The 23,299-nt window shown below is 41.1% G+C and overlaps 1 protein-coding gene across 5 annotated transcripts in view; it reads left to right on the forward strand.

Annotated features, from left to right (window-relative positions):
- Positions 1–23,299, forward strand: part of cnih3 (cornichon family AMPA receptor auxiliary protein 3) — a 142,738-nt gene that overhangs the window by 24,754 nt on the left and 94,685 nt on the right. For all 5 annotated transcript variants that reach the window (XM_076874270.1, XM_076874271.1, XM_076874268.1 and 2 more), the window contains exon 2: positions 11,130–11,198. In XM_076874270.1, the coding sequence (XP_076730385.1) occupies positions 11,130–11,198 (69 nt within the window). The remainder of the gene's footprint in view (positions 1–11,129; positions 11,199–23,299) is intronic.

Here is a 23,299-nt window from a genome sequence, read left to right on the forward strand (position 1 = left end):
CATTCCTCCATGCAGATCTTCTTGAGAGCAGTGATGTTTTGGGGCTGTCGCTGAGCAACACGGACTTTCAACTCCCGCCACAGATTTTCTATGGGGTTAAGGTCTGGAGACTGGCTAGGCCACTCCAGGACTTTCAAATGCTTCTTAGTCCTTTGTTGCCCGGGCGGTGTGTTTTGGATCATTGTCATGTTGGAAGACCCAGCCTCGTTTCATCTTCAAAGTTCTCACTGATGGAAGGAGGTTTTGGCTCAAAATCTCACGATACATGGCCCCATTCATTCTGTCCTTAACACAGATCAGTCCTCCTGTCCCCTTGGCAGAAAAACAGCCCCATAGCATGATGTTTCCACCCCCATGCTTCACAGTAGGTATGGTGTTCTTGGGATGCAACTCAGTATTCTTCTTCCTCCAAACACGACGAGTTGAGTTTATACCAAAAAGTTCTACTTTGGTTTCATCTGACCACATGACATTCTCCCAATCCTCTGCTGTATCATCCATGTGCTCTCTGGCAAACTTCAGACGGGCCTGGACATGCACTGGCTTCAGCAGCGGAACACATCTGGCACTGCGGGATTTGATTCCCTGCCGTTGTAGTGTGTTACTGATGGTGACCTTTGTTACTTTGGTCCCAGCTCTCTGCAGGTCATTCACCAGGTCCCCCCGTGTGGTTCTGGGATCTTTGCTCACCGTTCTCATGATCATTTTGACCCCACGGGATGAGATCTTGCGTGGAGCCCCAGATTGAGGGAGATTATCAGTGGTCTTGTATGTCTTCCATTTTGTCTTGTCTTCCATCACACCAAGCTGCTTGCCTATTGTAGATTCACTCTTCCCAGTCTGGTGCAGGTCTACAATACTTTTCCTGGTGTCCTTCGAAAGCTGTTTGGTCTTGGCCATGGCGGAGTTTGGAGTCTGACTGTTTGAGGCTGTGGACAGGTGTCTTTTATACAGATGATGAGTTCAAACAGGTGCCATTCATACAGGTAACGAGTGGGGGACAGAAAAGCTTCTTACAGAGGACGTTACAGGTCTGTGAGAGCCAGAGATTTTCCTTGTTCGAGGTGACCAAATACTTATTTTCCACCCTGATTTACGAATAAATTCTTTACAAATCCTACCATGTGAATTCATGGATTTTTTTTTTCACATTCTGTCTCTCACAGTTGAAGTGTACCTCTGGTGCAAATTACTGACCTCTGTCATCATTTTAAGTGGGGGAACTTGCACAATCGGTGGCTGACTAAATACTTTTTTGCCCCACTGTATGTGGCTGCAGCATACCAAAAATGAGCTAGCTTGACAATATTTGTTACTGAACTAGGGCTGTTCGATTGTTACACCCCGGCCTAGGCAACCGGCGTGCAACTTCCACAAAAATAATCCCAAGACGAGATTTAAAGCAAGATACGACATTTATTTACATCACCAAACACAAGGCGCCAAACTATTTACAACGGGGGGGGGGGATCGCTACCATGACATACAGAAACACAGGGCTTAAATACATAGAAGGAGCAATTAGGGAATGGACCACAGGAGGGATACACAGCTGGGGCAAATAAGACCTGACGAGACAAGGAAACGTAATCTGAACACTAAGATAACACAGACTTTCAAAGTAAAACAGGAAACACATAACAGTCACGCCAAAACAAAACGCCTAAAACAATACACTGCCAACGCCGAACCGTAACATACCCCCCCACCCAAAAAAACAATCATTTAAAACATACAACCCCAACGAAAAATGTTTGTTCCATGTCCAGCCTATATGGCACCGGCCGCCGTCCCGCAGGCGACGCTGATGGCTGGACGGGTCCTCCAGTGGAAACGGAAAACTGGAGCGGGCCCTCGGATCCTCCAGCGAAGACAGACGAAAGGCTGGAGCGGTCCCACGGGTCCTCCAGCGAAGACAGACACGCAGCCCACCAGCTGCAAACACGGACACGCAGCCCACCAGCTGCAAACACAGACACGCAGCCCACCAGCTGCAGAAGGCTGGAGCGGTCCCACGGATCCTCCAGCGAAGACAAACGAAGACTGGAGCGGTTCCCCGGACCCTCCAGCGAAGACAGACGAAAGGCTGGAGCGGTCCCTCGGATCCTCCAGCGAAGACAAACGAAGACTGGAGCGGTACCCCGGACCCTCCAGCGACGGCGGATGAAGGCTGGAGCGGTCCCTTGGACCCTCCAGTGTCGGCGGATGAAGGCTGGAGCGGTCCCTCGGACCCTCCAGCAAAGACAGACGGCTGAAGCGGTCCCCCCCTCGGACCCACCAGCGACGGCGGACGGCTTAAGCGGTCCACGGACCCCCCAGCGACTGGACGAGCCCCATTATGTTACACCCCGGCCTAGGCAACCGGCGTGCAACTTCCACAAAAATAATCCCAAGACGAGATTTAAAGCAAGATACGACATTTATTTACATCACCAAACACTAGGCGCCAAACTATTTACAACGGGGGGGGAAGATCGCGACCATGACATACAGAAACACAGGGCTTAAATACATAGAAGGAGCAATTAGGGAATGGACCACAGGAGGGATACACAGCTGGGGCAAATAAGACCTGACGAGACAAGGAAACGTAAACTGAACACTAAGATAACACAGACTTTCAAAGTAAAACAGGAAACACATAACAGTCACGCCAAAACAAAACGCCTAAAACAATACACTGCCAACGCCGAACCGTAACATCGATATAACGATGTATATCGGATGACGATATAAAAACGTCTATCATTTCATTTTACGCTATCGTTTGTTTCGTGGTGTCGCTAAATAAACTGTTCATGGCAATATTTTTTCATCGTTTTGATGGCCACTGTAGTGGCTATATTAATTTCTTAAAGTTCTCTCATTCTCTTATATTTAATATAACCACACTACGGACGGACAAGCGCCTGTTTTTATGCGTGGTTGTTAGCAACAACGACGTTAAAACCATCGTGTGTCCGGTTGTTTATTCTCCACATAAACCTTTCACAATAAAGCTCAAGATCCTGTTGAGACTTTTCAAAATAAACTGAATCACACGAAAGAGTCTGCAGAGTATTTACGGATGAGAAGCAATAAAGAGCTGTCAGGTGCTAAAAAATAAACCTTAGACTCAAACGTTAGAACAGGCTTTTCCCCGCAGCACGCTGTGTTATAAATACTCACAAAGGAAATGGCAGCCATTACAACTTATGTCTAAAAATGCATCCTTTAATGCATCCGTTAAAACATTCAACTCCAGGTACACAACACCCAGCTGGAAACACTTCACGCAAGTCGAGCTGCCCGAGATTCACAGAATTTACAGAAAACGTTAAAACTTTGTGATTTATATCGTTATCGGGATGATAGATGTCTTATATCGGGATATGAGATTTTGGTCATATCGCACAGCCCTATACTGAACTGCCTATCTGATTTAAATTCACATTAACTGGTGCCAGAAGGCCTTTTTGGATTGTTGCAGCACACTTTAACCATTGCTTGTTTGTTACCTGTTAGCAACCACCGTTTCATATTTCTGTTATTACTGATTTTTGTTGTTTCTAAAATGAACGGCTACATGGTAGAATTAAAGCATGTTTTTGGTCGGGCATAACTGAAATTGCAAATTTAATTTGGCAAACAAATTAGGCTAAATAAACATTTTTTTTGCTCTCTTTCCCAGGAAAGACACACACAGCATGGTGTCAGTCTCTTAGTCGCAATGAAAGACACTGGAGAGTTTGGCATGGCAAAAGAAGAGCGGAGGGTGCCAGTTTGGCTGTTTTTGCCAGCCAACCCTAACTTCAAAGCACTCTGTTACAGTGAACATCCACATCAAAATAAAACTGGATTTGCAAAAACACAGCATGCAGTCACTGCAAAGGAATCACCCTTCGAGCATGTGACAAATTTGAGATTTGGTTGTGTAGTCTGCAGCTCAGGGGCAGATGTTTGTGTCTAATCATGACTGAGCAGTCTGAGATAAAGGGGGTGGAATTCTGTTTTCTGGTGTGTTTTCCCTTAAAGTTTCAGAACAGTCGATAGTAAAAATAAGCTCAGTCTTGAAATGTGGAATTTGATGCTCTGACTCTTTTGTCCAATGTTGTGGCTTGTATCAATAATAATAATAATGGATTGCATTTATATAGCGCTTTTTGGGACCCCTCAAAGCGCTTTACAATACCACTATTCATTCACTCTCACACACTGGTGAAGGCAAGCTACAGTAGTAGCCACAGCTGCCCTGGGGCAGACTGACAGAAGCGAGGCTGCCATATTGCGCCATCGGCCCCTCACCAGTAGGTGGCAGGTGAAGTGTCTTGCCGAAGGACACAACGACCAAGACTGTCCGAGCCGGGGCTCGAACCGGCAACCTTCCAATTACAAAGCAAACACCCAACTCTTCAGCCACAATCGCCCCTTTTATCAATGACAGTTTTGCTATATGACTAACAAAATTTGGCTTTACTGCTAAAATAAGTTTGTTAGGAGAAGAAACCAAAGCAGCCGTACTGGTTTTGGTATCTGTAATCCAAGCAAACAGAGCTTTGGTTTGGGTTCTTGCTCTGATCTTTTGCCTCACTCAAAGCCCTTTTTGCCCCTGAGTTGCTTCAGGAGAAGGTACTCAGTAAACAAAGTCCAAGCAATTTAAGCTTTCTTTGAAAGTTGCCACTTCACAAGGGTTCTTCTGCTGTCTTGCTCCAAACCCATGCCTCAGGCTTCTTTGCCTCAGGGCAAGTTGTTCTATCCAGGTTTGCTTCAGCAAATGACAGTGCTATCCTTTCTTCAGATGTTGAAGTTTTCATAAATTGCTTCTTCTCAAATGCCCAAACTGTTTACCTTGAATGACCCAGCCAGGGGCTATTTTGTCCTCTTAAACCGGCACACAAAACCTTCTAACGTGGTAAACGTAGGATTCGCTGAAGGACTACAACAGGTGAAACTCCAGATTTACAGCTCAGTCTAGGTTATATTTGACTGTACCTGCAGGTTAAAACTGAAAGATTTATATCATAGATACAAGCTACCAAAGTAAGTTCTCTTTGTAGTGTGGTTGAGGTCGCCTTGAAACGTTTGGTTTCATATAGTTTCTTTTTTAAACTAAATACATAAAACCAAGTGATTATTCAACATAGTGATCAACATCTCTGAAATTTGTTGTGAAATTATTTGCTGCACCAGAACCTCATTTGCTCTCCATTGAAATGGTTTTTTTTTTTGTTTGTTTTTTTAAATCTGGCCTGTGCCGGTGTTTGAAAACCATTGAACCATCGATTCCAGGCAATTTGGACATATGATAGGACACTGGTTGGACACATCTCCAGAGGATTCAAAAAGAAGGAGAGTGCAAGGCACATCTGATAATGGAGGCAATGATAAGCACTTTATTAATATGAATGTGAATGGGTGGCTATGGCTTGTTGTGTACAAGTGTTTTGAGCACTCGGTAAGAATAGAAAAGCACTATATAACAGTCTGTTTGCTATATTGCTTTCAATTCAACCCCTTCCTGAATAAGAGGCGTTAAATTATATTTTGCATACAACCCTCTGATTTCTGGTGCATCTACCAGGTTTTTATTCTGTGAATTATCATCTAAGGATGACATGCACTCAGAACATCGAGTGTTTCTTCTCATATCGTGCTCATAAAAATGCATAGGTGATAATTTTCTGCTGCATGATGTGTAGTCTCTGTGGAAGAGTACATACTGTGCTTGGATTGATGTGTGTGTGTGTGTGTGTCCTCCATGAGGAACAGCCTGGGGGAAGCTAACGTGCTGTAACAGACCAAGGCAATGAGCCACAAACACTGTTAGGATCCACTGGGAAATAACATGTAAAGCACTGCCTTTCAGTGTGTGGGAGAGCCCAGGGAAATAACTAAGATTGGTGTGAACCTCTGTCATCACTGTTAATTCCCCGTACACACATTCACATGTGCAAACACATATGAAACTGCTTCATTGGTCTCTTGCTCATATAACATATAATGCATTGATAGTATTTTTATACTACACACACAGAAATCCAATTTTACTGACTCTGCACACACACACACACACACACACACACACACACACACACACACACACACACACACACACACACACACACACACACACACTTGTTTTCATATCTTAGTGACCATATCTACAGGGTGGGCCATTTATATGGATACACCGTAATAAAATGGGAATGGTTGGTGATATTAAAGTCCTGTTTGTGGCAGATTAGTATATGTGACGGGGCACATTCCACTAGATGGGTGGTGACCATGGTGGCCATTTAGAAGTCGGCCATCTTGGATACAACTTTTGTTTTTTCAATAGGAAGAGGGCCATCTGACACATCAAACTTATTGCTAATGTCACAAGAAAAACAATGGTGCGCTTGGTTTCAACGTAACTTTATTCTTTCATGAGCTATTTACAAGTTTCTGACCACAGAAATGCCAGCACAGGCATCCAGTATCTGTAGTTTCAGGTGCTGCACATCTCGTATCTTCACACCATAGACAATTGCCTTCAGATGACTCCAAAGATAAAAGTCTAAGGGGGTCAGATTGGGAGACCTTGGGGGCCATTCAACTGGCCCACGACGACAAATCCAACTGTTCATCTAGGAATGCTCGGACTGGGCACCCATAATATGGTGGTGCACCATCTTGCTGGAAAAACTCAGGGAACGTGCCAGCTTCAGTGCATAAAGAGGGAAACACATCATCATGTAGCAATTTCAAATATCCAGTGGCCTTGAGGTTGAGCCTTGAGAATGGACCCACTATCGTACCCCATATACCACACCAAACAGCACTTTTGTTGTTCTAACAGTCTTGGAGGGATCCATCCAATGTGGGTTAGTGTCAGACCAATAGCGGTGGTTTTGTTTGTTAACTTTGCCATTCACATAAAAGTTTGTCTCATCACTGAACAAAATCTTCTGCGTGAACTGAGGGTCCTGTTCCAATTTTTGTTTTGCCCATTCTGCAAATTCTGTGCGCCGATCTGGGTCATCCTCGTTGAGATTCTGCAGTAGCTGGAGTTTGTAAGGGTGCAATTTGTGAGTAGCTAATATCCGCCGAAGGGATGTTCGACTAATGCCCCTCTCCAGTGACATGTGGCGAGTGCTATGCTGTGGGCTCTTGCTGAATAAAGCTAGGACAGCCACTGATGTTTCTTCATTAGTGACAGTTTTCTTGCGTCCACATTTTGGCAAATCCAACACTGAACCAGTTTCCCGAAATTTAGCAAGCAGTTTGCTAACTGTAGCAGGGGAGATGGGTGGTCTCGTAGGGTGTCTTGCATTGAAATCTACTGCAATGACCTGGTTACTGCGTTCACCAGATATCAACACAATTTCGATCGGCTCCTCACATGTTAAACTCTTCGACGTGTCAATGGCTGTGAAAAAAGAGAAACTTGTAAATAACTCATGAAAGAATAAGGTTACGTTGAAACCAAGCACAACATTGTTTTTCTTGTGACACTACCAGTAAGTTTGATGTGTCAGATGGCCCTCTTCTTAGTGAAAAAACAAAAGTTGTATCCAAGATGGCCGACTTCTAAATGGCCACCATGGTCACCACCCATCTTGAGGAGTGTGCCCCATCACATATACTAATGTGCCACAAATAGGCCTTTAATATCACCAACCATTCCCATTTTATTACGGTGTATCCATATAAATGGCCCACCCTGTACTTAACATAATGCTTTCCTTAACGGCTAACTCATCAAACTTGAATACCTAACCCTAACTCTTAGCCTAAACCTAACCATAAACTAACTTACACTAAAACCACATTTTCAGTCTCCAAAATTCTTTCAAACTCTTGAGGACGAGCATTTTGTCCCCATAAGGCACTGTTGGTCCCCAGTAGTAGCATTCCAAGTTTTGGTCCTCACAAAAATATCTAAACGTGGCACGCACACACTGATATGTGTGCTGTTGGTGTTCTCACAACTCACAGCTCTCCCATGATATACACGCACTGGAGACACAGAGTATCTCATGGATACACTGAGAAATACACTAATCTTTTCCAGCACTGTCACTTTAGCTCTCTCATTGCCTCATGAGGCCCAGCTAGTCAAGCAGTGGCATCTGTCTTTGTAGTGCAATTGCTTCCACTGCAACACAAAACACCAATTGAACTGTTGCATCGTTTTTTACTGCTATTCATCAATAGCATTGTTATCACTAAGAACTAAACTAAGACCTACAGTGCAGTGGTGGGTGAATGGCTTGATGTCACTTGTGGGTAGATCTGATTAATTATGGCAGATTGTGTGAATGATGATGAAGTTGAAGTGTCGTTTTCAAATGGCAGATGATGTAATACTCCAAACCCATACAAAATGTTTTATATTTCATTACAGTGTGTAAAATCTCACCACTTGATGTCAGTAGATTTCAGATTGCAGTCACCTGAGCTCTGTTTTCTTACCCTCCCAATTCAATTGCATAATCATTGCTACACAGCAAATCCAGCATGTCCAAATTAACACTGTTGGATTTGATTTCAACACTATTAAAGTGTCTATACGGGTCCACACCAGAGAGTGTTAATTTAACTCTTTTTGGAGAGTTGGTACGTTAACTCTGATTTAGTGTTAAACACCAAATCTGTCTGGAGTTGATAATTTAACACTTGGTGTTAAGAGTTTATATATTAACTCTCAAAGAGTATTTTAGTTTAACTACGTAAGAGTTATCTTCTAATTCATTCTAAAAAGCGGGAATTTTACTGTTCTGAACTTCTAGAAATTTCTTTTGGAAATAAACATTTACTAAAAAGATGCAATGGTTTTTGAAAAACATTTATTCTGAACTGTGCACCACAATTTCAAAACATTTTCTGAAAGATGTAACAGTATACATGTTCTCACTTTCATTAGAATTTTGTTTATCAAAAGGTCTGACATGGTAAATGCAAATAACAGCATTCTCATCACTTATTTCTTCAATACAATATGCATGTCCTTCATTCATCCCTTTGTGGAACTTCAACGCACTTCTGCTCTCCCCCATATTCCATCTTCACAAGCATATCCTGTGCGGAGATTGAATAAAAATTAGTTGACACTAATTAATGGCACAAATAATCCAGTAATCAATTGCAGCACAGTAAAAAAAAAAAAAAAAAAAAGGAATCCTCTTTGAGCCATTACTTGTGTAAAGTATTTTCCCAAAAGACAAGGACACAGGCAACAGGTAATACTGAACTAAATGTAAAACCTCAACCTTTTTGATTTTTACCTAAACCGTGTGCACAAAACTCTGGAGGGATCTATGCTAACGTAGAACCCAGTCAGGACGTCTGCTACTGCTGTTTGCTCGTGTGTTTTTTTTTGTTTTTTGTTTTTTTTTTGGGCGATCGGTTTCAGGCTTCAAGTAGCACCATTATACCAACATTTCACATTCTACACATTGTTTTAGGTGTATTTGACCAAAAGTTTGACTGAAAATTCACATGCAAGCTTTTTCTCAAGGCTGTGGTATTTGCCCGCAAACAATACCTTTCAGCTAGCTAAAACAGAATGTTATGCTATCACCGAGCAACATGGCTAATGCCTTTCACACAGCTTTGTCTCAACTCCAAAGAGCCACAGAAGTAAAAGCTCATAATAATAATTGAAACAATCTTTGAAAAAATGACTTACCAAGCATGGCAAACAACTCAAATATGTAGAGCAAAATGTTCTGAAACGGCTTCACTTCAGCTTCGATTGGAGCCGTGCTGGGGGCGGAGTCTGTGAATTTACTCTGTTGGTGTCATAGCCCCTGTAGGAGTTCAGAGTTAAGAGGTCAGGAGTTAATGTTTCCATTGTAACACCTCCAGATTTGACAGAGAAACACTCATTTTTAACACTCGATTTTAACTACTATCATTTTACACCTCAGAGTTACATTAAAAGAATGTGACTCTGCTTAGAGTAAAATTAACTATACTTTTGCAAGAAGACTATTAACACCAAAACATTTAACACTTTTGAATTTGCTGTGTACGGTGGCTGCTGTAGGACAAATAACTCTGTTGTGAGTTTAGACTGTCAGTCTGCTGTTTACCTCAACTGTCAATATGTGTCCATGTCTATTAACTCTGGAGGAGGCTGTAAATTTTGATGAAAGGGTCTGATACGGGTTGATAAGTTAGTGTAGCTCACTTCTATGTTTTTCCTGGTAGCGGCAGTTACCATTTGTTAGGTCCAGTTAGTATCTGTTAGTTGATGTTAGCCTCTGTTAGGTGCTGTTAGCTGACATTAGTACAACTTTCTTTGAAGTGGATCAAAATTGTTGATCTTGGACACTTAGCGAATAATCTCTCCCACAGTGTGAGAATGTAATCAAACTGTTTGTCAGAGGGAAAGACACTGAGCTACTACTCATGGATGGATGGATGGATGGATCAATAATGGCTCTTAGTAAAAGCAACTTGGAGAGAGATGAGGTTTTAAAGTACAGAATATAATCTCCATGTCAAATGCTTTTCTGGCATTGCAGCAAGTTGACTAGTTTGTTCAGCAAATGAAACATCAAACTGCAGACATGTTGTCCTTACATAATTCAGATGGATTTTAAACATAAGTGGACTAATTTGCCTAATCTGTGAGGTTTTAGACCACGTGGAAATGCAGTCATCCAGTGAGCTGAAGACATTTTCAGGTCCTCTGTCTGTGTGCGTGAGAAACAAGGTTCAGGACTGAAAGTTCAAAGTATTTTTGGTGGAAATGTACTTGTATAGTCCTTGGTTGCTGAAGATATGAATCTCTCTACCTCGCTCTATCTGTCTGAAAAGCAATAGTGCTTTATGGTGAAGCAGACTAAAGAGATGTAAATCTTTGAACTCATACACTTTTCTTTACATTTTTTTTTCATTGTATTTGGAAAGTACTTATGATTTATATGGTTATGATTATGGATTATGATTATGGTTATGATTAATTTTACTTATTTAGCATAAAGCAAAGACAGTCTAATAACATTGGCACTCTGCAGCTCAGCTCGGTACATAAATCTACACTGCAGGCTGTTTCTGTGAAATAATGATGTTCTTTCAAAGTGAGAAATGTTGCTCTTTACAGTCCCTCTATCTTACTTGTTATACAGTGATCATTTCTTTCCCTCTCTTTGTGTCAGATAACAGCTTTTGATGAGCTTCAGGCAGATTTCAAGGTGCCAATCGATCAGGGCAACCCACTCCATGCGGTAGGTCTGCTTTCCCTGTTCATTTTTATTCATACACCCTTCTTTTACAGATTTCTTTTCATGATTATCTTACTGTGTGTTGCGTTATGAGAAAAAATGGAAAGTCCCGTATAATGCAAAAACATTGCAAGAAGTGGTTCTCAGTCTTTCCCAGTATATTTTGACTGTTTCTTCTCTGTTTCTCTTTCCATTAATTTCAAATCAAGCAGTTGGCAACATTCTAGTTTTGTATGCCGTCCTCTTCTCACTTCCTGGCTGACAAGCAGACTCCTATTATAAGACTGCAGGCCCAAGTGTTAAGTATGAATGACTCATCTTTTACAAAAAAACAACCTTGAATATGGTTATAAATAAAATCGAAGTGACAAGCCACAAACATAGGTAAATGTGGCCCGCCAATGATGATTTTAACAATGCAAGCCATTTCTAAACTGTCAACTCTAAATCCTCAACCCTAGATGTTTAATACAAGCTCATTGCTAGACACATGTCTATGGCAATATTTGCTGACTCACAATTATAAGAGGGATGCTAATCAAACTATATAGCTTGTGACATCATTACCTAAGCTTTCAACTGATTTCAAATGATTCTTCACCTTCCACTAACATGAAGCAATAATTCAGAGTAAAAAGCAACTGAAATATATATAATCAAGGGTTTATTTTTAATCATGAAGGAAAATAAATGCAAGTAAATTTCACTTGACCATATTCCACTAAATGTAATGACTTTGCACTTATGTAACAAATTTGTGGAGTTTTTTTATGTAACAAAATCAGTCAAGTCAGCATTTGAGGCAGAAATTTATTTGAGTGTAACTTTTTGGTTTTTGTTCAAAAATATTTTCTTTCTTTACTGCAGGACTTTTGTAAGTTGTGGGAGATACTATCACAGCTTAATAGATTAAAGTTCCTGCTGAATCATTTAGAAATATGATGTACATTTCAGCTGAATATGTGATTTTTTTTTTTTTTTTTTTTTTAAAGCATGCAGAGACATCATTAAATTGTGTCATCGGCAGTTCTGATCTGGAAGCCCTTTCAGCAGGGCAGCATCATTTATCAGAGTTTTCCACAAGCAGCTTAACTTCAACCTTCCAAAGCTGCAAAACATTGACAACCATTTTCTACACTTTACAAGTAAAGTTCAGATCTGTTGGTTGAGATTCTAAAAATGATTTTTGTGATACTATTTATTTCAAAGAGGCTTTTTCGGTGCTCTGATAGCAGTTTAACGTGCTGGCATTATGGCGCATTAGTACACTCTGCTAACGTTTCCATAAAAATAACAAAGGCAATCTTTTAACTCAGAAAAAGTCTTACAATAATAAATTATTGTTGTCACATTAATGCTTTTACAAAAGACTACAGTAGAGTCTTGTGTAAAAATTATGAATAGAGGCTCATAATAATAGAAAAAAGTTAATACACAAAATATATAAATGTACACAATTTACATTTAAAATAAAAACAATAGAGAACAGAACCACAATAAATAACGTGAAAAATTTGCACTTTCTTCGTTTCAGCTGACCGTGAAAGTCTTTAATGTGCATGGCTCTTATTTGTGCGAATCTCTTTTTTCCTGCCCTCAGTTTTATTATTACTGCAGATCCACCTTAGTTTTTGAGCAGAAGTTAAACGGGTAAAGATCAGACGAGATGACAACAACTTATTATGTTAAAGAAGAGCAGAAAATATTCAATTCAATTTTATTTATATAGCACCAGTATCAATAGTCCCAGTATTTGCCTCAAGGTAGTTTGTATTTTAAGGTAAAGACCCAACAATAACAGAGGTAAAACCCACTTGGTGACAGTGGGAAGAAAAAAACTCCCTTTTGACAGGAAGAAACCTCCGGCATGACCAGACTCAGGGAGGGACAGCCATCACAATGGGCTGGCGGTTAGGGGAGGAAGACAGGAAAAGACAAGAATTACTAGTGACTAAATGCAGAGTGGTGTTTAAACACATGATCCCAAGAAGTGTTACCAAAGATATTGTAGTGTAAAAGAAGATGCCAGAGAAGTTCAGCTTAGTCTTTTAATTGCATCAGCTCACTTGGGCACCATGTGGCATTTTAGCAAATTAAATATGGAAAACTACATGCCAGAACTTACTGTTACAGCAATCGCAAAATATCTCCAAACTACTGATAGCTTTAATTTAAAACTGAACTGAATAGATGAGACTTTTACTGTTACTGATAGAAATCTTGCTTTTTGAGTGTGATGTGCTCTCCACATTTCAGACTGGTTCTTCCCTCATGAGAACCGAGGAGACACAAAGATACGAAGCTGCAAGCCAATCCCTGACAATGTTTGAAACTAATTGATTTGACTGTAAACATTAACTGTTTTGGACTTTTGGACTAACACACACAAAAAGAGCTTGAAGTTGGTCCAATCCCAAGATTAAAGATCACAAAGGTCATACACTTCCTGACTTGAGACTGACGTGTGCAGACAAGACATCTATGTTAACCTTTATGGCTTTCATTCTTCTACAAATGTGCCGCGTTTGAATTTTGTTACTGCAATGCTGTGATTAAAGGGGATCATTTTTTACATCCACATATATGCAGAAAATTATAGGCAGGAATAAAATCTCATGTAGGGCAACATATATTCAAAACATAGCCCTTTCGGATTTAGTTATATGGGTAAGAGTTTTAGGAACTCAGCGCCCAGCAGAAGCTTTACGATTGGTTGGTTTGTATAAATTTCTTTTTTTTAATCTAATTCATTCCCTTCTCTTTCTTCTTCCTCCCAAACATAAAATTATTCAGTGTTACCACTCCCAAAAGCAATCAGGAGACGTTGCAGAGAAAGATGTTCTTCAGGGTTGGTTAGCGTGGGAAACCTACTCTCGGTGAAATTGTTTCAGGATCAGTTCCAGGGCTCTAAACCCCTCTCCCCAGAGTATTCTGAGCTTTTACAGTTGGCTCTTAATAATGCACACTGCTATAGCACCAGCAGTGAGCCTGAAGGTGACATTGACTTAAAAGCTCTGGACTGTATAGCTTCTTAGGACTATTGACTTCTATACGTACATGCTTGGGGATGGGTGTTAGAAGCAGGGAGAAAAAGTTGCAGAAAGAGCAAGACTTCCGAAAAAAATTGCAAACTGGGTGAAAGAGTTTGAGATGGAAGCTGGTAGACAGAAAAGGGGAGAAATGGCTGAATGAGGATTTCGTAAGAGGCAAATGAAAAGGACTCTTCAGATTGAAAGGCATTTTCAAAACTCTGAAAACAGTGCATTAGACCAGATTTCCCCGCTCAGTACCACTTTCATATTTTGTCATATTTGCATATCATTATGCAATGCTGAACGTATCAAAGAAACCAGCGAGGGAATGGGTACAAAAGGTTCCATCTAATTTTCTCTTCCATTTTCCTTTCTTCTCTCACTCTCCCACATTTCCTTAACCCATCCCTCCCCCATTCTCCTCCTCCTTACATGAAACGCATCACTGCAGTCAATATTAACATGAAAATGTGGCCTTGAATTGCATGATTTCTTTCCAAAATACACATTCATTAAAGGCATTGTTAAAGTTCTGGCTACTCGTAAAAGTTTTTACGGTGAGTTCAACTTGATGTTTTAGTTTTCTGCTGGGTTCCCAGGGGCCTTGAAAATCTTAGAAATTTTGGGGGAACGGGAAAACCTCAGAACAGATTGTAAGAAAATAAAGCAACTCTCTCAAAATTACATTTAATTGATTAAGTCAGGAACTGCATAAAAGGAGGGGATGAGTGGAAGTGGGTTGCAAAGTGGGTATTCAACTCTTTTCAGGATAAAGTGTGTTAAAGAGCCACTGTATGACATCTGGTGCTTTCTTTTTCTTTCTTTCTGTGTGTGTAGTGTGTGTATTAATTTCTTTCTGGGGACCAAAAATTGGAGGTTTACGATACTTGTGGGGACCAACAGCCGTTATGGGTGACTAAGATCCCAGTCCCCACAAGTTTGAAGGCATTTTTGAGACTCAAAATGTTGTTTGAGTGTCAAAGTATCAGTTAGGTTATGGTTAGGTTAGAGTTAGGGAAAGCATTATATCAATGAGATGTCCCCACAAGGATATAGTGTGAGTGTGCACACTAATAAATTTAACTAGGCCATGTAAGCCTTAACTGAAAGGTTGAAATTACAATAAGACACAATACAAATTTTACTGAATAACTTACACAGTACACATAAATGTTTTGTTTTTTTCATTAAAAGGACTAAGAATACCAAATTTCCTACATATTTTGCACACATCTTGGTTTTTGGTATACAATAAGAAAACATTCTCTCATTTACCTTTCTGGCAGTTTGATGGTTTCATTCTGAACAGCCACACTTTTCCCTCCATCTCTCTAACACACACACGGCCTCTTACTGAAACTGTCCATGTGATCTGTCTCTCCCTAACTTTTGCATAATATCTCTCAGTTTTCTTTTCCTCCTTCCGCTCTATCTGTCTCCATCTTTCTTGCTTGAAACCAGCAAGTCTAATTAGCAGTTGCTGTCAGCCTGCTCCCTGAGGGAGGAACCTCACACTGGGCACATTCTTCATGCAGACACATGGTCAGGTGCTATCTTTCGGCATCACTGTCTATCCATCCCTGCTGCACAGTAAACTTTATGTAAAAGTTGCTCTCTTGTTGTTTCCCCTCTAACTGCCACACACACACACACACACACACACACACACACACACACACACACACACACTCAAATATGGAGTAGCAATCTGGGAAACTTGGAGGAATAAATTTATGAAAAATGTCACATCACATGGAGGAATGGCTTTTACCCATAAAACATATGGACTGTTTTTTACTGGAGGGTTTCTAAAGTTTTTTTTTCCAGAATTTGTATGTGTGTTTTTATCATTTTATGGCTGTTTTTCAATCAGGATAGCTTGTGAAAATGGAAGACCAGAATTAGGATTTTATTGAATTAGCTGACCTGCAGACAGCTGAGACTGAAGAAGTCACTTGTATGAGCGATGAAAAGTTTCTCCACTGAAAACGTTATGTTCAGATGAACAGAATTAACATTTTTGGAATACTAGTTCAGATCAAAGAAATAATTGGCTCAACAGATCTTTGGTCAAGGAAAATAGGAACAACCCTGGAGTCAGTGACAAATAGTAAGATGTCCTGGCTTTGTGGAGGGCTTTTTTTTTTTTTTTAGAGAGTAACAAACTATTTTAAATAGAGATCAAATAGGTCAAATAGAGATCTTTTAAATCTTTTACTGCATTGTGCAAGAACTCCATGTGAGAAAGCATTTTCAAGTAAGGATCAAGTTAATGTGGGCCTACAGCGGTGTCAATTAATATGGGTATTTTCAGATGTTGCTTTATTGTACAGTCCCAACAACAAACCTGAATGCGCAAGTTGCAAGTTTTTTGGCATGATAAAAAACCTCTTGCAGGCAATGCTTCGATGGGTATTCAGAGTCAAAGCAACATCCACATGAATGCCAGAGCAGAACACTACATTGTAAAGATTTAATGTTCACTGGAGTACATATTATCACACAAGAACATACTCTGTTCTACACAATCCTAAAAAACAGCTTGCTTTGCAATTACTGTTAGGAGTTCACACATTTCAGTGGTGCGCACACTGATGCACACAAACACAGATGTCCTGTGAGGAAAACACATTTTACTATTCATTACATTGTTGCCTTAAGTGGAATTTCCTCCCTGTGGCCTCTGATGCCTATATGACTGACTATAGTGAGGCTCCTTGTGCCACCATATTCCCATCCACTATTATAAAGGGAATAACCTGTAGCCAGTGGCACTGATAAAATTGTCTGAGTTGACATCAGAGTGATAAGTGAGAAGAAAGATGACAAAAAGAGAAACTGGGATTTTGTGGCTTTTGAGTGTTTCCAATATTCATTTTTTGCTCAGCGTCAGCATCACACCAAGCATGCAGGCAAAACTGATGGCAGCTTCTATAGCCTCTTCAGACTTCTTTAAATGCTACCGCAAGCCATCCAACACTTTCTCTCCATTGCCTGTCACCTTTAGACACCTAGTGACAGGCAGAATTTAAACATTATGAACAAACTTCATCAGTTTATTAAGTGTACGCTAGGCAGGTCCTTTTAACATCCTTCAGGCTACAAGAAAACCATTTTAGGGTGTGGTAAAGTCATGGTTAGAAACTAGAAGATGTTCCCTTTAAGTATGAAAAATAGGTGAATAATACATATAAATGGGTAGCTGTGATGTAACTAGGACCCTTATGCTAAACAGGTCACTGGTGACCAGTGTTGGGTAAGTTACTTTAAAATAGTAACTTAGTTACATTACTAGTTACGTCTCTCAAAAGTAACTCAGTTACTTCAAGTTACTCGTTACTTTCAAAGTAACTAGTTACTAGGGAAAGTAACTTTGGTTTTACTCAGAATTCTCTTGTTAATGTGTTGCTTCCGTAACTGGATATCCAGCCAGATTGCCAGTCTTCTAGCTTGCTTACATGCCACAAGTGCACTGTGCCACCTACCAATAGAAAGGAAAAGATAATGTGCATATTTCCACAAGAGAAATCCCACGCCTGGACCGCCACTGACTGCTGCCATGATTCTAGCCTACGTCACAGTGTCATGTGCGCCTTTTACATCCAACACAAAAACTGCAGTCGTGGTGCTTTCGATTGTACTCAGAACTCGGAAATTCTGCCTTCTGAATAGGAAGATGTAGGTAACAACAGATGAGCTGCATACAGGGCTGGACTGGGACAACAAAATCGTCCCGGACATTTTGACTAGAGACTGGCCCACCATTATAGGAAAAATCATAAAGCCTTTGAATAAAAACAAACACTGTTGTGACAGTGATGCACACTGTTCTGATGGTATATATGCATTAATCTATCAATCGTTTGTTGTAAGATTCAGATAATTCTTTTTTAAAAGCTAGACATTTTAAATGAGAATAAGAAAGAAAAGTATTTCTTTGTGCCCACCTCTCCCTGTTAATGCCCTACCTGGCCCCCCTGGCAAAACTTTGCTAGATCCGCACCTGCACAGTTACCAGCTGTCAGCTACCTAAAAAAGGATCCTGGGGTTATTTGTCTCTCAGAAACAGTTCATAACTTCCCTTCAACTCATTCATGTCAGCTAAAAGGTAAACCTGTTTCTCCATCACCTGTTCAGCTCTGATGATTCAGTAAGGACATCTCCTGGTTTCATCGTCATGTTTCCCTCTCATCAGATGTACAGTGGGGCAAAAAAGTATTTAGTCAGCCACCGATTGTGCAAGTTCCCCCACTTAAAATGATGACAGAGGTCAGTAATTTGCACCAGAGGTACACTTCAACTGTGAGAGACAGAATGTGAAAAAAAAATCCATGAATCCACATGGTAGGATTTGTAAAGAATTTATTCGTAAATCAGGGTGGAAAATAAGTATTTGGTCAATAACAAAAATACAACTCAATACTTTGTAACATAACCTTTGTTGGCAATAACAGAGGTCAAACGTTTACTATAGGTCTTTACCAGGTTTGCACACACAGTAGCTGGTATTTTGGCCCATTCCTCCATGCAGATCTTCTCGAGAGCAGTGATGTTTTGGGGCTGTCGCCGAGCAACACGGACTTTCAACTCCCGCCACAGATTTTCTATGGGGTTGAGGTCTGGAGACTGGCTAGGCCACTCCAGGACTTTCAAATGCTTCTTACGGAGCCACTCCTTTGTTGCCCGGGCGGTGTGTTTTGGATCATTGTCATGTTGGAAGACCCAGCCTCGTTTCATCTTCAAAGTTCTCACTGATGGAAGGAGGTTTTGGCTCAAAATCTCACGATACATGGCCCCATTCATTCTGTCCTTAACACGGATCACTCGTCCTGTCCCCTTGGCAGAAAAACAGCCCCATAGCATGATGTTTCCACCCCAATGCTTCACAGTAGGTATGGTGTTCTTGGGATGCAACTCAGTATTCTTCTTCCTCCAAACACGACGAGTTGAGTTTATACCAAAAAGTTCTACTTTGGTTTCATCTGACCACATGACATTCTCCCAATCCTCTGCTGTATCATCCATGTGCTCTCTGGCAAACTTCAGACGGGCCTGGACATGCACTGGCTTCAGCAGCGGAACACGTCTGGCACTGCGGGATTTGATTCCCTGCCGTTGTAGTGTGTTACTGATGGTGACCTTTGTTACTTTGGTCCCAGCTCTCTGCAGGTCATTCACCAGGTCCCCCCGTGTGGTTCTGGGATCTTTGCTCACCGTTCTCATGATCATTTTGACCCCACGGGATGAGATCTTGCGTGGAGCCCCAGATCGAGGGAGATTATCAGTGGTCTTGTATGTCTTCCATTTTCTGATAATTGCTCCCACAGTTGATTTTTTTCACACCAAGCTGCTTGCCTATTGTAGATTCACTCTTCCCAGTCTGGTGCAGGTCTACAATACTTTTCCTGGTGTCCTTCGAAAGCTCTTTGGTCTTGGCCATGGCGGCGTTTGGAGTCTGACTGTTTGAGGCTGTGGACAGGTGTCTTTTATACAGATGATGAGTTCAAACAGGTGCCATTCATACAGGTAACGAGTGGGGGACAGAAAAGCTTCTTACAGAAGACGTTACAGGTCTGTGAGAGCCAGAGATTTTCCTTGTTTGAGGTGACCAAATACTTATTTTCCACCCTAATTTACGAATAAATTCTTTACAAATCCTACCATGTGAATTCATGGATTTTTTTTTCACATTCTGTCTCTCACAGTTGAAGTGTACCTCTGGTGCAAATTACTGACCTCTGTCATCATTTTAAGTGGGGGAACTTCCATAATCGGTGGCTGACTAAATACTTTTTTGCCCCACTGTACAAACCCATATCATGACCAGCAGCTTTTTTGCAGCTGTGGCTCCAGCAAACATCAGCTGATACTAGAAATTAATATTAAATAAATTCTAACAACAGCTGATCAAGCTTAAACGTGCTGCTGTTGTTTAGCGCGACATCCGCTGGTTTCCTCTTTCGGCGCAAAGTGGGCGATAAATAAACAACAGAGAAAAGCTGATCAGCTGATCATTGATCAGTTTTCATGATTGAAGTAGAAACGGGAGAGGGAGGGGGAGAATGAAAGAAGAAGAGGCAGCTGTGCAGCAAAGACACAGAATAACTCCAGCTTTGTGCCTTTTTCATTGTAGCTGAATTACGGGACAAACTGTTCCTTTTCACCTCAATAAGAAACGCGTAATATTTTCTCTGAATACCAGACGGGACGGTTGGCAACTCTAATAACTTATGAACAAAATAAAGTTCAACATCATTAACTACATAGCACCCACCCAGCTGTATAGAAACTCCGTCATGCTAGCTAGTACGCAGTACGGAAAAAGTCAGAATAACGAAAATAAACTCCACCTAAACTTGGTTTATATCTGACCCAGATAGACTGCAGGTCATAACTTCTTACCCGAAGTTCAGTTCACACTTGGACCGGCGGCCGCCTCGGGTCTCTTTTCCTTCTGCGTCCCCTTTCCTTCATCCACCTGCTGGCCTCCACCACTTGCTAATGTTACTGAATCTGTGGAACCTCCGCGATAGCCACCACATGAAGTAACGAGTAACGAGCCTATCTAAATCCCAGTAACGACTAACGCGTTCCTGATTTTGGCATAATAACTAGTTACCGTACTCGTTACCACAATAATAACGTAGTTACTGTAACGCGTTACTTAATAACGCGTTAGTCCCAACACTGCCGGTGACCTTAAACTGCTCTGCCTCTTAAAATGAAGGTAACTTTAATTTCCCCACTCCATCTATCCCTCTCCAACCCACTCTCCCCTTCTTTTTCATTTCCTGTTTATACTTCCATGCTGCTCGCTTGCTTGTCAACCAAAGTAACATTTCAAAGAGGCATCAGCCTAATTGCTTGCAAATGAGTAGACAGTTGTGGGGGGGTGGGGGGTGCACACATACACCCACAAACACACATTACTGAACATATAATAGCAGAATATATTTGTCTTTCACACCCGGCAGGAGATGAAGGCAAGGGGAGACGGTGCAGAAGTGAATTGGACTGGTCCCTGATGAGATGCTCAGTTCCGGACATTAGCAGTGGAGATAATTGGCTATCAGACAGAGTCCGTCATGGCTGCTGTGGCTTGTTTATGTCAGGAAGATAGGACTATGTGCAACTGTCTCTAAGTCTAGTGATTGAGGTCACATCAGAGGACAGAGGGAGAGTTCAAATTGTCTGTTAATATAAATTCTTACCAAGAACTTTTCAGCATATCCTCAGAGTTAAAGTTCCCTCAGCTAAAACATCTTTATCTTATATTTTAAATTTCTAAATTAATTTTCTATAATCTCTATATCTCTATATAAAATGTAATTTATATTTAAAGTTTCCTTTAAATCCTTTAAAAAGTAGATTCCTCCATGCTTTTGCCTGTATCTGGAAGATAACACACTACTACCATAGACGGTGGTGATACTGTATCTAGAAGCGATTTCCTAACCACCATTAACCTGTTAACGTCCACCAGTGGACTTTGCAATCAACTGGGATTTTGTCTCATCCAGGCAACTTACGGCATTTTCAGTATTATGGAAAGGTAAGTTGTAGTGCAGATGTATTTGAGAGCAGGTTACGTTCAAGATTAGAGATCAGCAGGTATCAAATTATCACCAACCAGTCCTCCGGAATATAGTGTCATCATTCCTGGAAGATCCCTCAGACCCTCGTTGTCCAGGAGGGTCTAAAGTCCTGGCGTTTATTTGATAAGCATCAGTGAGTAATCTAGATTCTTAGACACAACTTTATTCATTTCTTAGCATCTCAGCATTTCTCAGAAGTATAGATGGAAAGTTTCATTACAAGTTTCATCAATCTGCAGTAAACTAACACTACAAATTGTGGATGAATTTCAGAATAATATTCCTGAATGTAAAAATATGAACACTCTGAATATCTTGGCATTGACATGGAGTCATGTAAGGTTAAAACAAACTCAGCCCTAACCCTCACCTCGTTACTGTTGATCTCATGGATGTTAAGAGCCTGAAAGGGACATGGCTGAAAATCACTATTGGATGACCGTAATCTTCATGTTAGGGATGCACTGATACCGATACCGGTATCTGGTATCAATACCACATTTTCTAAAGTACTCGTACTCGTTAAAAGTCCCCCGATACCGAGGACCGATACCATGGTCTGAGACCTGTCTATGTTTGAGCGGCATGTAAGGGGTTAATCACAGGCCCTGAGTGCCCGCCCCGGCTGCAGCTCAGAGCGGGGAGAAAGCGAGGCGAGACATATCAGCTGTGTGGAATTATTTCAAAGTGAACGAAGACGCGAAAACAAAGGCGGACTGCAAATTGTGCTCAGCGAAATTGTCCAGAGGAGGCTCTAAAGGTAGCGCATTTAACACAAGCAATTTAATCAAGCACCTAAAATCCCAACACAACAACGAGTACAAAGAGTTTACCCACGCTTATTTACCCACGCTTTTTAGCACAGAGGAGCATAGCTGATGCTATAGCAGTGGGACGGAAAATAGTTGGGCATTTTAAACATTCCACCTTAGCCTACTCCCGCCTTGAGGACATTCAGGGACAGCTCAACCAGCCAATAAAGAGACTGCAGCAGGATGTACAGATGCGCTGGAACAGCACGTATTACATACTCCAGTCCCTCATTGAGCAAAAGCGAGTGCACGAACTCCCTGGCTGTATCCCAATTCAGGGTCTGCAGCCTTAAAGTACGCTGCCTCAACGATCCTCAAGGGCCGCGTACTTAAAGACCGCTAAGGCCGGAAGTGCGAGGCTTGTGAAATGGGACGGTCTAGCCTCCGTTGCGCTGCCCAGGTTGCCTAGCAACCATGATATTAACAGCTGGAAACGTTTCATACAGCTTTATTTGACAGAAATGAAGGAGAAAATCATTTGTTCATTTGTTTGTTTGTTTCTACATGAGCTTTGATCATTCTCTGTAAGATTAAGGTCAGCTATTGAACGGCGTATATTTTAAAGTAAAGGCTTTAAAACCAAGTTTGTACAAACGTCATTAATGTCACATAACTTTGCCGACATGTGGCCAACAGTAATGTTTTAATGTTCTTCGTTATTAAAC

Source organism: Maylandia zebra, linkage group LG15, assembly GCF_041146795.1.
Source record: "Maylandia zebra isolate NMK-2024a linkage group LG15, Mzebra_GT3a, whole genome shotgun sequence".
NCBI classification, from domain to species: Eukaryota; Metazoa; Chordata; class Actinopteri; order Cichliformes; family Cichlidae; genus Maylandia; species Maylandia zebra.